This window comes from Atheta coriaria, unplaced genomic scaffold (assembly GCF_025399875.1).
Source record: "Atheta coriaria isolate IRGN ID8LTWV9N9 unplaced genomic scaffold, Caltech_Dcor_3.1 hic_scaffold_6_pilon, whole genome shotgun sequence".
NCBI classification, from domain to species: domain Eukaryota; kingdom Metazoa; phylum Arthropoda; class Insecta; order Coleoptera; family Staphylinidae; genus Dalotia; species Dalotia coriaria.
In genome coordinates this window covers 13,508,835-13,520,025 of record NW_027045448.1, presented here as the reverse complement: position 1 = coordinate 13,520,025, position 11,191 = coordinate 13,508,835, and the positions used below count along the sequence as shown (strand labels likewise).

Sequence of the window (11,191 nt, the reverse complement as noted above, 5' to 3'; positions counted from 1 at the left end):
TATTTAATAAAAAAAATTATTTTTTAAATAAAATAAAGAAATTGTTTAGCCAATAATACCTCTGCATCTGGCTATTTGACTACTTTAACGCCATCTAGCATTCCAGCAATGAAGCTCAAACCTAAGTACTATAGTACCATCACACTGTATTATCACACTGTATTACCGACAGCTACGTCAACATCAAATCCAATTGACTACACTATGGAGACTGTACACTATACTTCCATAGACTATACTTTCAGCCATTTTAAACTTCCCGCCATTCTACTTCATTGTTACTTCTTCTGTGACTACAGACGCGTACGGAAGCAACTTCATTATTTTAGATATTCGCGAGCGAAATCACGGGTTAAAGCTAGTAAAACTATAAATATAACTGACTCAAACTTGTTTTTCCAATTCACACAATCAAATAACAAGATAAAATCACTTACAAAATCAACCACTTCAAAATCCTTTGTTTCCACATCCGTATTTAATAATAAAACAACATAATTATCAATCACTGAATCTACAGATTATAATTAATCTGGTCTAGCATAAAGTATAAAAGCGCAAATCCCAAACCAAAAACCAAGTCAAAATGAAGGCATTCATTGTATTCTGCGCGCTCGTCGCCATTACCTATGGTAAGTACACATAACCCCCACTACTTAACCTCAAAATATTAATTTAACATTTTTTCTCCAGGCGCAAACACCAACCGTATCGTCGGTGGTCAAAACGCCTCCCCCGGCCAATTCAAACACCAAGCCTCCCTCCGCTCCCTGGGCAACAGCCATTTCTGCGGTGCATCCATCATTGGTAAACGCACCCTGGCCACCGCCGCCCATTGCAAAGTCTATGATGTAGACAGCATGATCGCCGTGGTAGGAACCACAAAACAAAACGATGGCAACGCCAGGCGTTACAAGGTCGCACAATTCATCATCCATGAGAACTACACCCCAAGCACCATTACCAATGACGTAGGTGTTGTCATTCTCACCGAAGACATTGACTTCTCTGATGATTTAGTCGCTGCTCTGCCATTGGCTAGCTCCCGACCAGCTGATAATGAACGTGTTACCAGCAGTGGATGGGGATACACCTCATACCCTGGTTCCGTACCAAATGATTTGCAATGGATGCAGATGAATGTCTTAAGTCAGAATGATTGCTCTGCTCAAACTGGTGAGATTGTAACTGGAAAGATCTGTACGCTGGAATCGAAGGGTCATGGTATCTGCTCTGGGGATTCTGGTGGTCCATTGGTCAACAGCAAAGGTGAACTTGTGGGAATCACATCCGCTGCTTATCTTTGCGCGTTGGGCAAACCCGACTTTTTCACTGATGTTTATTACTTTAAGGATTGGATTGTTGAACACGCTGTTTAATTATGTTTGAATAAATATTGATTGATTTTGAGTTGAGAGTTTAGAAGTTGATTGATGGTTTAAGATGCTTTCAAAGGTCAATATTTGATTGTCTAGAGTTTCAAGTGCATGTAAATCAAATATGAGAGGGATTTCCTGGTTGAAATAAATAGAAATTGATATAAAAATATAAAATTTATGGTTTTTATCAATTAATATCCTATCGTTATGATAAAAACCATTTTTATAACATACTAGCTTCATCCCACGGCTTCGCTCGCGAATATCTAAAATAATGAAATTGTTGTCTTAGAAGAAGTAACAATGAAGTAGAATGGCGGGAAGTTTAAAATGGCTGAAAGTATAGTCTATGGAAGTATAGTGTACAGTCTCCATAGTGTAGTCAATTGGATTTGATGTTGACGTAGCTGTCGGTAATACAGTGTGATAATACAGTGTGATGGTACTATAGTACTTAGGTTTGAGCTTCATTGCTGGAATGCTAGATGGCGTTAAAGTAGTCAAATAGCCAGATGCAGAGGTATTATTGGCTAAACAATTTCTTTATTTTATTTAAGAAATTTTTTTTTTCTTAAATAAAAAGTAGCCTATAATCATTCGGGGACCACTAAGAATATGTGTACAAATTTTCATGATGATCGGTTATGTAGTTTTTGCGTGAAAGTGTAACAAACATCAGAACTTTCGCATTTATAATATTAGTAGGGATTTCAGTGTTTTTCTGACATTTTCCCATGGTATATGTCATACTAACACTAATATAACCACACATAATATCAAAATATTACTGTTTTTATTAAAACACTGCGTTTTTCCCTAAAATAAACAATATTAACATGTTAATAAACATAATTCATTTGATTTGGAGAGTAATTGAGATTTAAGTTGAATTGAATGTTTAATATTTGATTGTTTACACCTTCAAGTGTATGTAAATCAAATACCAAAGGAATTTCCTGATTAAATTAAACAAAAATTCATATAAAAACCTCAAATTTTATACTTTTTAACAGTTTATATCCAATTCTCATAATGAAAACCATATTTATAACGTCTTTCTGTGTTTTTCTGCTATTTCCCAATGGTATGTATCATACTCCCTCTAATATAACCTAACATAACCTCAAAATAATCCTATTTTTATTTCAGCACAGCAATTTTCAATCGAACCAAAAATAGTTGGAGGTTATGATGCTGACCCAGGTCAATTCAAATACATCGCTTCCCTTCGTGATGATAACAACAACCATCACTTCTGTGGAGCTACCATTATCACCACCCGTACGCTAATCTCCGCTGCCCATTGCAAAGTCATTGATATAGACGACATGGTTGCTGTTGTGGGCACAACTCGTTTGGATGATGAAGCAGCAGATCGCTACACAGTTATAGACTTCATCACACACCCTGATTATAACCAATATGGATACAGGAGTGATGTGGCTGTGATAATTCTGGATGAGGATATTGAGTTTACTAATATGGTGCAACCTATTAGGATGACGAGTAGAAGAGTTCGGGGTGATGAAAGGTTGACTAGTGCGGGGTGGGGATACACGTCATTTCCAGGACAAGCTCCTAATAATTTGCAGTGGATGAACCAGAATGTGGTCAGTGCTGAGGAGTGTCAAGAGATGGAACCTGGGACGAATATAATTGGGAAGATTTGTGCTTTGGAGATGGAGGGACAAGGTGTGTGTTCAGGGGATTCGGGTGGGCCACTTGTGGATAGGTATCAGGAGTTGGTGGGGGTTACGTCTTCAGGGTTCCGATGTGCCAGGGGGAGGCCGGATTTCTTTACTGATGTTTATTATTTTAAGAGGTGGATAGAGGCAAATATTCAATAAATAGATTAAAAGCAGTTTGCATGCGCAAACCTAACCTAACCTAAAATCCAAGATAGAAGAGGAACCTAGAGAGCTGTATCTGATCCCCTGGGCAACATAGGCCGGATTGACCACTGTGGGCACTACGCAAAGACTTTTTATACCTGCAAACCCGCAAAAAGTAGTGGGGGGAAAACCTGGCTTAGTTATATGTAACATATGTTGCATAGTTTAGGTCAACAGCTCCAAAACCCAAATTGGGGTCAATTGGTCAACCATTTGAGGTCAATTGCCCTGGTTAACAACAATAATACAAAGTGTTCTAAGTACCTCTAAAGTATGGTCTATAATAAACATTTTATCAAAGATTATTCAGGGTCAAAGTTCAATTGATCAATTGTTCTCACCTGGAACCACTCCAAACAAAGTAAATGTAAATATAAAACAAATTTAACCAGAATCTAACAACAATCTGATAATATAAAAACACCTACTTTATAATTTCGACCAGTTCCCTTTTATTCATCACAATGAAAGCCACCATTTTACTGTGTTTCTGTGCTTTAGTGGCCCTCACCAATGGTAAACCTTCTAAAACCTCAAAATAACCACAAATAACCTCAAAATAACTCTAAACTGTTCTAAAACCCTAGGAACACCTCTCAACACAAAGATAGTAGGAGGTTGGGACGCTGAACCTGGTCAATTCAAATACATCGTCTCCCTACGCACGGATTACAACAACTACCACTTCTGTGGAGCAACCATCATAACCCCACGCTCCCTGGTAACCGCCGCCCATTGCAAAATCATCGACGTTGAATACATCGTAGCCATCATCGGAACAACCCGCTTAGATGACGACAACGCACGTCGTATCCCCGTAAAAGAATTCATCACCCACCCTGACTACAACCCAAGTGGTATCATCAATGACATAGCAGTAGTTATCCTAACAGAAGACATTGAATTCAACGATATGGTACAACCTCTTAAACTAGCAAGTAGGAAAGTCCAGGATAACGAAAGGCTGACCAGTTCTGGATGGGGCTACACCTCATATCCAGGACAAGCTCCCAACAACCTCCAATGGATGAACCAGAATGTGGTCAATGCTGAGGAGTGTCACGAAATGGCCCCTGGTGAAACCATAACAGGAAAAATTTGTGTTTTGGAAATGGAGGGACATGGAATGTGTTCCGGGGACTCAGGTGGTCCACTTGTGGATTACTACCAGGAACTAGTGGGTGTCACCTCATCGGCTTTCCTCTGCGCCACAGGAAAACCAGATTTTTTCACTGATGTTTTCTATTTTAAAACTTGGATTGAAGATCACATTCAATAAATAAGTTGATCATGAAATTTTCAATTGTTTTCACGTGCACACACTCAAGTAGGTACTTCCTAATGATATCTTATGATATAAAATGGGTTATTAAGTTGTTTTGATCAGTTTGTGCTCTGTTATCACCATGAAAGCAGTGATTATACTGTGTTTATGTGCTGTTCTGGCACTGGCCAATGGTATAAACCTGAAAAATACAAATCTAACCTCAAAATAACTTTAATCCTTTAGGTGTGCCTGCTAACACGAGGATAGTAGGAGGTTGGGAGGCCCTACCACGTCAATTACCCTACATTGTTTCCCTGCGTATTGAAAGTGAGAATTTCCACTTCTGCGGAGCTACCATCATCTCCAAGAGGACTCTGCTCACCGCCGCGCATTGTCGCTATGTCCGGGAACCATTGATGGTTGCTGTGGTGGGTACAACCACCATTGATGACAAGTTTGCCACACGTGTACATGTTGAGGAGTTCATCATCCACCCTGATTATAACCCGTATGAGTTTACTAATGATATTGCTGTTGTCATCCTGGCTGAGGATATTGAGTTCAATGAAAAGGTACAGCCTATCAAGGTGTCTACTAGCCCAGTGCCTGATAATGAAAAGGTGACCTCTGCTGGTTGGGGATATACTACGTATAATGGCGAGATTTCTAATGACCTGCATTGGATGAGTCAGACTGTGGTCAATGCTGAGGAGTGTGCAGAAGCTTCACCTGGGGAGACTATAACTGGGAAGATTTGTGCGCTGGATACAGATGGAAATGGGCAAAGTGTCTGTTTTGGGGATACGGGTGGTCCACTGGTTGATTCTAATGATGAATTGGTGGGTGTGGTTACCATGAATGTCCATTGTAATCCCAACAAACCAGATTTCTTCACAAATATTTATCTTGCAAAGAGTTGGATTGAAGCTAATACGAGATAAATAATATGCGACTTGTTATTTGATTGTATTATTATTAAAATGGAAGTAAAAGACATGTCAAGGCAGAGTGTCATCTTTGTTCGCGTCCCTAGTGTAGAAAAAGAGACTTAAAACTCAGTAGACCTATATTAGGCAGCTACTTACTATCCCCTCCTTATCTGTAGGTATGTACCAATACTTTAACAGCACTAAGGAGCATTCTAATGTCCTCTATTTCTTGTTTTTTCCATTAATTATATCCCAATATAATTTAACTTATGGTAACCCTGTTTATTTTCTTCATTTTACCCATTCACTATAGGCAACCCACAACACATCAAAACTAATTTAACCTCACAATATTCAACTTGAAACCGAACGTGATTCTATATTACCAAACATCCTAAATAACTCCAAAAGTATAAAAAATGATAACTTATGAATTATGTGTGCTTCTAAGAGTAATGCCAAAGGTAAATACACAATATTCCACGATATATCTTCACTATAACTGAAAAAATAACGAATTTATAGTTGGAATTGGCAACAACCCTCAAAAGAATTTCATCTTCCATCTTCGACAAGTCTGGAATCATCAGAAACATTGAAAATCTAGGCACTAGAGACATGCCATATAAAACAAGCAACCATGGAGTAGTATACAATAAAGCTAGGTAAATCCAAACCCATTTTAAAAGCAATTTCAACAAAATAATCAAAAATTCCTTCAAATTCAGTTATTTCATAATGGAATTCAATGCACCTCCAGCATGCATTGATGACCTCAAAGAAGAATACGCACGTGACGTAGACATCATCCGACGACGAATTTACAAAAAAGAATTAGATCCCATCCCAGAATGTACTCTGCATGAAGAACTCCAACCACCTCCATACAGACCAGATGTACAAGAGATGATCAAGAATGCAAGAAAATACGACAAACCAAGATTCAACTACAATACTGGCTTGGATTACTATCCATTCCAAAAATAAGTTGATAACCTACACAAAAATAGAGTAGTTCTTTAGTCACTTAGTTAATTTCTTATTCAACTAGGCAATAAAATCACAAAACATTCAGTACAATGATGAAAATGATGAACGACGAAATGTAACAATAAATAACTGAAGCGGCCACCCGATGGCGCGCGCGCATGTGGATAAGTTTGATCGGAAACTTAAGAATTCGATAATACTTGCAAAATATGTACAGATAAATTCGACCACGGAGACACTCTCACGAGAAACACCCTAATACTGATCTGATCTGAATCATCAACTCGAGTCATAGCTTAATATTGCCCGGTGGCTTTTTTCCGGTTCTTTTTGTTTTTCCTGTAACCTTTCCCATACCAACCGGGCTGAATCTTCGCCTTCTCCTTTTGCTCTCCACTAGCCTCAACCTCCTGCAACTTGGACATTTTATCAGGCGGAGGTACACCTTCCACATTCTCCTCATCTTCCTCTTCGGTTGTATAATCACAACACAGACAATACAACGGCTTCTGACAGTTTTCTGTCTTGCTATACCTTGACTGTTGCTTGGCGAAACCCGGCTCCAGTTTTTCATAGAATACACACGTAGACGACTTGTAATTCTCAAAGCAATAATCACAAGTAGGTTCGGGATCCTCTTCCTTCTCTTTAATCTCTTCTTTGATGTTTGTTGAAGTGTCAGTGAGGAATGGCATCGGATTAATGATGCTATGCAGACCCGAATATAGTAAACTTGTTTGCAACGGGTACAACATATCGCGATAGGCTTGCAGACCAAGCGGACTTTGTAGTAACGTATTCGATAGTTGATAATAAGTCAGCAATGCTTGACAATTTTGCGTGAATAGTGTACTTTGCAGTAGGTTTTGTGTGTCCTGCATACTCATTGAGTTTGAATGTGCAGCCTGAGGTGTATTCCACATATTTGTTGCTTGCAAGAGATTGTTACGCATTGGAAGACCATCGCTGTTCGTTTTGTTTGCTGGCTGAGGTGTGGGCGTGAGTGGGACTTTGTCTATGCTATAAATATTGCTTATCGTATCACAGTCGGACGTGGAGTTGGGATGCTTACTGTAGTTGATCGGTTTGTCATCGTCAGGTTCATTTTTTCAGTTTTCACAGCTGCATTCGCAACTTGGCAGCCATTTTGTTGTGCTGTACTCTCCTGTGGCTCGCTTTTTTCAATCTTAACCTCTTTCGCTTCGTGTTTCTTCGCGTTTTCCGCTTTGATAGCCTCGGCGCGTTCGATAACCTCAATCGCAGTCTTTCCCGGCGTGTTTTTACCGCAGATTTTCAACAATGGCTGCGTTGTCGTGTGTAATTCATGCTCTAACAGGTGTGTTCCATGCACAAAAATCGGATCTTTTTCGCGTTCGTAGGTTGGTACTTGTATACCTAACAAATCCATGACTGTTTTCATCACGAGATCGCACTTACCGTGGATTTTCACATTCGCGCAGTCATCTTTCGGCGTCCATTGGAGATTTACAATGTATAAATTCGGACGACGTTTGACTGGCTTGTGCATTTGCCATAACCACGGGTACTTTTTGAGAACTTTTAGACTAGAGCCTAAACAGACAATGGTGGTGGCTTTGCGTGCGTTTTTACTCGCGCCGGACCAATTCAACGGCCAGAGTAGGCTACCGCGTTCACCAAAATGGACGATGGAGTCATTCAGGGCGCCATTACACACGTAACACTTCCGCATTGTTTTGTGTGAATAACGCGCTGTGTTTTCGGTGACGTCGAACAATCGCCAGTATTCCCGGGAAGGTTTGCAGGTTTTACAAACCTCGACGTACATGTTACCATGTACTTCAGAGAGCGCAGTGCGTGGTAAACCTGAGCGCAAGTGTAAGCCATCGCAGTTCTGTGACACGACATATTTCAAAATGTTGCGTTTGTAGAGTTCTGAGAGAGCCATATGAGTATAAGTTGGTTCGGCGAGGCTCAAATCATGATTTCTGCAAATATTAACATCATAATCATCAAATAAGTAGTATTTTTAAGGTTATATTTAGTTTATTTGAGGTTATGCACATACCCAATCGATTTGCCCTGTTGTAACATGGTCCAAATTCCATTAGTGCCTCTATAGTCAGGTATTCTGGCAGCTGTGCTGATGCCAGCACCAGTATAAATCACCAGATGCTGACTTTGTGCAATCGCCTGTGCTAGAATAGTACACTTTGCTTTCAAAGTATCCAAAGGTTCCTCGAACTCCTCCTGTCTTCTTTTAGCCTCATCACGTTTTTTCCTCCTTGATTGTACTTCCTTCACTATTTCCCCACAGGCTTTCAACACGAGAAGTTCATCTGAAGTTCTTTCATTCTCTGCTTTTTGCAGTATACAAGAAACCTGTAAGTTTACGCATTAATTTACTAAATAATCATTTAATTCAACATTATACTTTTTTGATGGTAGCATTCCTTTCTTCTTTGGCACAATGCTCCTTGGATTGTCCAGCCTGTTTCCTCAGCAGTCGCTTGAAAACAAAATTTGAATCATCCAGCTCGGCTGCATCATTTGCCTCCTCATTGCTGGCATTGCCAGCCATATCTTCACAATCATCATCCAGCAAATGCTCGTCTTGTTCATCCTGCTCGTCCATCATCTCGTTCTCCAGATCTGTATCCATTTTGGCGCATGCAAACAAATTCCCCGGAAACAAAACCTCTCACAATGTAAACAAGTACATTGACCTTGTTCTTGGATAACTACAAATACACCTTGGATGCACACACATTATATTCGATAATCACTGCAAGCATGACATTTCGTCGGATTTTATTCGTCACCGAAAATTACGCGTGGATTATTCGTTCCATTCCGAGCGGATATGGGCATATATCTAATTATAATTAACATTCACAGGTTTGTAGTGTTTATTCGGTGGATAACCCGGCAACCAACAGGAAGAAATCGATTTGCGGCGGCGATTCTTTTCAGCCGATGGAAAAATTCATTTCCGATGATGAGATTACACCTACGGGCACCGAAACAGTTTGAGTGCTTTGATGCTTTTGCCACAGCTTTTGCTTTCAATGCGGCTGTGTGCACACACGCTTTGATGCGACAGACAAGGATGGCTAAGATTGCGTATAACCTAATGCATTGAAAAACATTCTTAATCGACATTAATTAGTCGCTGCGGAAGCCTGTTGCGGACCGCCCCAGCAGACTATTAAGAATATTAATGATGAGTTAATGCTAAATCGATGTCGACTTGAGTACTAACTGAATCGACGCGGTTTTGTTTTGTAAACAAATGATTGATTAACAGAATAAACAAAGTTTGTGCAGCGGCATCTAGCGATGGGAATCTTTTACATTTTATATAAACCGAGTGCTGCAATATATTGTGCATATTATTTAGATTATTTTAAAAGAAAATGTGAATAATTTATTCCCTGTTTTACATTCTATGCTTTGAACGTCGATGTGCCAACAATCGCTGGTGTTGTCACAGATTTTTCGGTAGATTTCGTTCATGGCGGGTAGAAATTGTTTTAATTCGGTTGTTTTATCGCCAAGGCACCACATTATACTCATGTGAAAACTAGCGTCCTGAAAATAGAGTAGAAATACTTGTTTTGTTTCCAATTACTGATTGTTTCTATGATTACCTTATAATATGTTTCCAGTCTATATTCTTGCAAACATGTGTCTAAAATCTTTGATACATTTAGTAGAGAGTCATATCCTGTTTTTGTCTGTAGTCCTATGAATGTTCTTGTACCTTCATCGTTGCAATATATTTGAAAACAGTCAAACATTATAAAGAACCTTTAAAAGAAAAATATCAAAATATCAAGGAAATTAAAGTAATGTAGGCAACCATTATTACACTATCATTTCTCTTACTTTTCTCAATTGTAATTAATTAAATTACCTTCTTAATCCTTTGATTTTGGTCGCAACCGTAGAAACAAAGGAATCTATCCAGTGATATTTCAAAATAACGGTTTTTGTCAAACTTATATGAAAATGATCCACAGGGTGCAATTCAATGTGTTGAATCTCAGTTTTAATTGTATTTATCAACTCCTCTACACCATAATTACTAATATCTAAAATAATTATAGCAATTAGTTAAATTTTCATTCATCAATTATTTATTACTTACAAGGAATGTAGAGATATGTAGCCCAATTTCCTCTTTCATGTGCAAAACTTCTTATTCTGCCATTATTTTCTTCAGAATTACTATTTATTTGTTGTTTATTGTTTTTAAACAAAGCAGGCACTGGCAATCTAATAAACAAACATAGAAAAGTGACACTTACTAGTTTAAAAACAAAATTGTTTATATAAATACTTTGGTCCTGGTTCTTCATCTTCTGAATCACTTCTGTGTGTACGTTTTGTCGAAACTTTTGGTCCTGGCACAATGTCATCCTCCGATAAATCATCATCGCCGTAGGTTTGTAAAAAATCTAGAGCTCCTCTATTCATTTTTGTGCAATAATCATAGAAACAACAGCTTTAAACCGCTTTTTACTTGAGTCTTTGTAAATTTGAAGGTTAGGAATTAATTTTTAAAAATACTTAATATTATTCATTTATAAGTTGATTTTGCTGCCATAAATTAATATAATATACAAATAAATTAATTCTTATGAGTATTTAAACGTTTAATTGTAATTTTAAATCGTTTTTCAGTAATTTAAACAAAAAACTGTTTAGTTGGTTGCCTATAGTCAAATTCTAGTATTAGTAATAAACCGAGTG

General features: G+C 38.4%; 7 protein-coding genes across 7 annotated transcripts; 5 read left to right on the top strand and 2 right to left on the bottom strand.

Moving 5' to 3' along the window:
* The first annotated feature begins 477 nt into the window (after positions 1-477).
* On the top strand, positions 478-1,410 carry LOC135794200 (chymotrypsin-2-like). The gene is made up of 2 exons (XM_065305399.1): positions 478-632; positions 694-1,410. The coding sequence occupies exons 1-2, from the start codon at positions 587-589 to the stop codon at positions 1,377-1,379; spliced, it is 732 nt and encodes a 243-aa protein (XP_065161471.1). The 5' UTR covers positions 478-586; the 3' UTR covers positions 1,380-1,410.
* A 1,001-nt stretch (positions 1,411-2,411) lies between these two features.
* LOC135794749 (chymotrypsin-2-like) lies at positions 2,412-3,240 on the top strand. The gene is made up of 2 exons (XM_065306133.1): positions 2,412-2,463; positions 2,529-3,240. Exons 1-2 carry the CDS (start codon positions 2,412-2,414, stop codon positions 3,224-3,226), a joined length of 750 nt encoding a protein of 249 aa, XP_065162205.1. The 3' UTR covers positions 3,227-3,240.
* Positions 3,241-3,735: 495 nt separating this feature from the next.
* On the top strand, positions 3,736-4,567 carry LOC135794748 (chymotrypsin-2-like). Its single transcript, XM_065306132.1, has 2 exons — positions 3,736-3,787; positions 3,832-4,567. Exons 1-2 carry the CDS (start codon positions 3,736-3,738, stop codon positions 4,548-4,550), a joined length of 771 nt encoding a protein of 256 aa, XP_065162204.1. The 3' UTR covers positions 4,551-4,567.
* An 83-nt stretch (positions 4,568-4,650) lies between these two features.
* On the top strand, positions 4,651-5,534 carry LOC135794250 (chymotrypsin-2-like). Its single transcript, XM_065305450.1, has 2 exons — positions 4,651-4,729; positions 4,782-5,534. The coding sequence occupies exons 1-2, from the start codon at positions 4,678-4,680 to the stop codon at positions 5,477-5,479; spliced, it is 750 nt and encodes a 249-aa protein (XP_065161522.1). The 5' UTR covers positions 4,651-4,677; the 3' UTR covers positions 5,480-5,534.
* Positions 5,535-5,799: 265 nt separating this feature from the next.
* mRpS6 (mitochondrial ribosomal protein S6) lies at positions 5,800-6,547 on the top strand. Its single transcript, XM_065304989.1, has 3 exons — positions 5,800-5,931; positions 5,993-6,132; positions 6,196-6,547. The coding sequence occupies exons 1-3, from the start codon at positions 5,887-5,889 to the stop codon at positions 6,452-6,454; spliced, it is 444 nt and encodes a 147-aa protein (XP_065161061.1). The 5' UTR covers positions 5,800-5,886; the 3' UTR covers positions 6,455-6,547.
* Sirt7 (sirtuin 7) lies at positions 6,483-9,727 on the bottom strand. Its single transcript, XM_065304990.1, is given in 4 exon segments — positions 6,483-7,579; positions 7,732-8,424; positions 8,505-8,818; positions 8,871-9,727. Coding segments are annotated over 4 exon segments (2,061 nt in total). The 5' UTR covers positions 9,099-9,727; the 3' UTR covers positions 6,483-6,753.
* An 83-nt stretch (positions 9,728-9,810) lies between these two features.
* LOC135793878 (U6 snRNA phosphodiesterase 1) lies at positions 9,811-10,965 on the bottom strand. The gene is made up of 5 exons (XM_065304992.1): positions 10,770-10,965; positions 10,587-10,717; positions 10,353-10,530; positions 10,087-10,246; positions 9,811-10,027 (listed from the first exon to the last, which is right to left on the bottom strand). The coding sequence occupies exons 1-5, from the start codon at positions 10,913-10,915 to the stop codon at positions 9,833-9,835; spliced, it is 810 nt and encodes a 269-aa protein (XP_065161064.1). The 5' UTR covers positions 10,916-10,965; the 3' UTR covers positions 9,811-9,832.
* Positions 10,966-11,191: the final 226 nt, after the last annotated feature.

Excerpts from the sequence above, each read along its gene's own strand:
- LOC135794748 (XM_065306132.1), top strand. The coding sequence starts at position 3,736 with ATGAAAGCCACCATTTTACTGTGTTTCTGTGCTTTAGTGGCCCTCACC. Across the intron at positions 3,788-3,831 it reads TTTAGTGGCCCTCACCAATG|TAACTCTAAACTGTTCTAAA; the intron begins GTAAACCTTCTA and ends ATAACCTCAAAA.
- LOC135794250 (XM_065305450.1), top strand. The coding sequence starts at position 4,678 with ATGAAAGCAGTGATTATACTGTGTTTATGTGCTGTTCTGGCACTGGCC. Across the intron at positions 4,730-4,781 it reads TGTTCTGGCACTGGCCAATG|GTGTGCCTGCTAACACGAGG; the intron begins GTATAAACCTGA and ends TTAATCCTTTAG.
- LOC135793878 (XM_065304992.1), bottom strand. The coding sequence starts at position 10,915 with ATGAATAGAGGAGCTCTAGATTTTTTACAAACCTACGGCGATGATGAT. Across the intron at positions 10,718-10,769 it reads CCAGGACCAAAGTATTTATA|TAGATTGCCAGTGCCTGCTT; the intron begins TAAACAATTTTG and ends ATGTTTGTTTAT. Across the intron at positions 10,531-10,586 it reads TACATATCTCTACATTCCTT|ATATTAGTAATTATGGTGTA; the intron begins GTAAGTAATAAA and ends TAATTATTTTAG.
- LOC135794749 (XM_065306133.1), top strand. The coding sequence starts at position 2,412 with ATGAAAACCATATTTATAACGTCTTTCTGTGTTTTTCTGCTATTTCCC. Across the intron at positions 2,464-2,528 it reads TTTTCTGCTATTTCCCAATG|CACAGCAATTTTCAATCGAA; the intron begins GTATGTATCATA and ends TTTTTATTTCAG.
- LOC135794200 (XM_065305399.1), top strand. The coding sequence starts at position 587 with ATGAAGGCATTCATTGTATTCTGCGCGCTCGTCGCCATTACCTATG. Across the intron at positions 633-693 it reads GCTCGTCGCCATTACCTATG|GCGCAAACACCAACCGTATC; the intron begins GTAAGTACACAT and ends TTTTTTCTCCAG.
- mRpS6 (XM_065304989.1), top strand. The coding sequence starts at position 5,887 with ATGATAACTTATGAATTATGTGTGCTTCTAAGAGTAATGCCAAAG. Across the intron at positions 5,932-5,992 it reads TTCTAAGAGTAATGCCAAAG|TTGGAATTGGCAACAACCCT; the intron begins GTAAATACACAA and ends ACGAATTTATAG. Across the intron at positions 6,133-6,195 it reads GTAGTATACAATAAAGCTAG|TTATTTCATAATGGAATTCA; the intron begins GTAAATCCAAAC and ends CTTCAAATTCAG.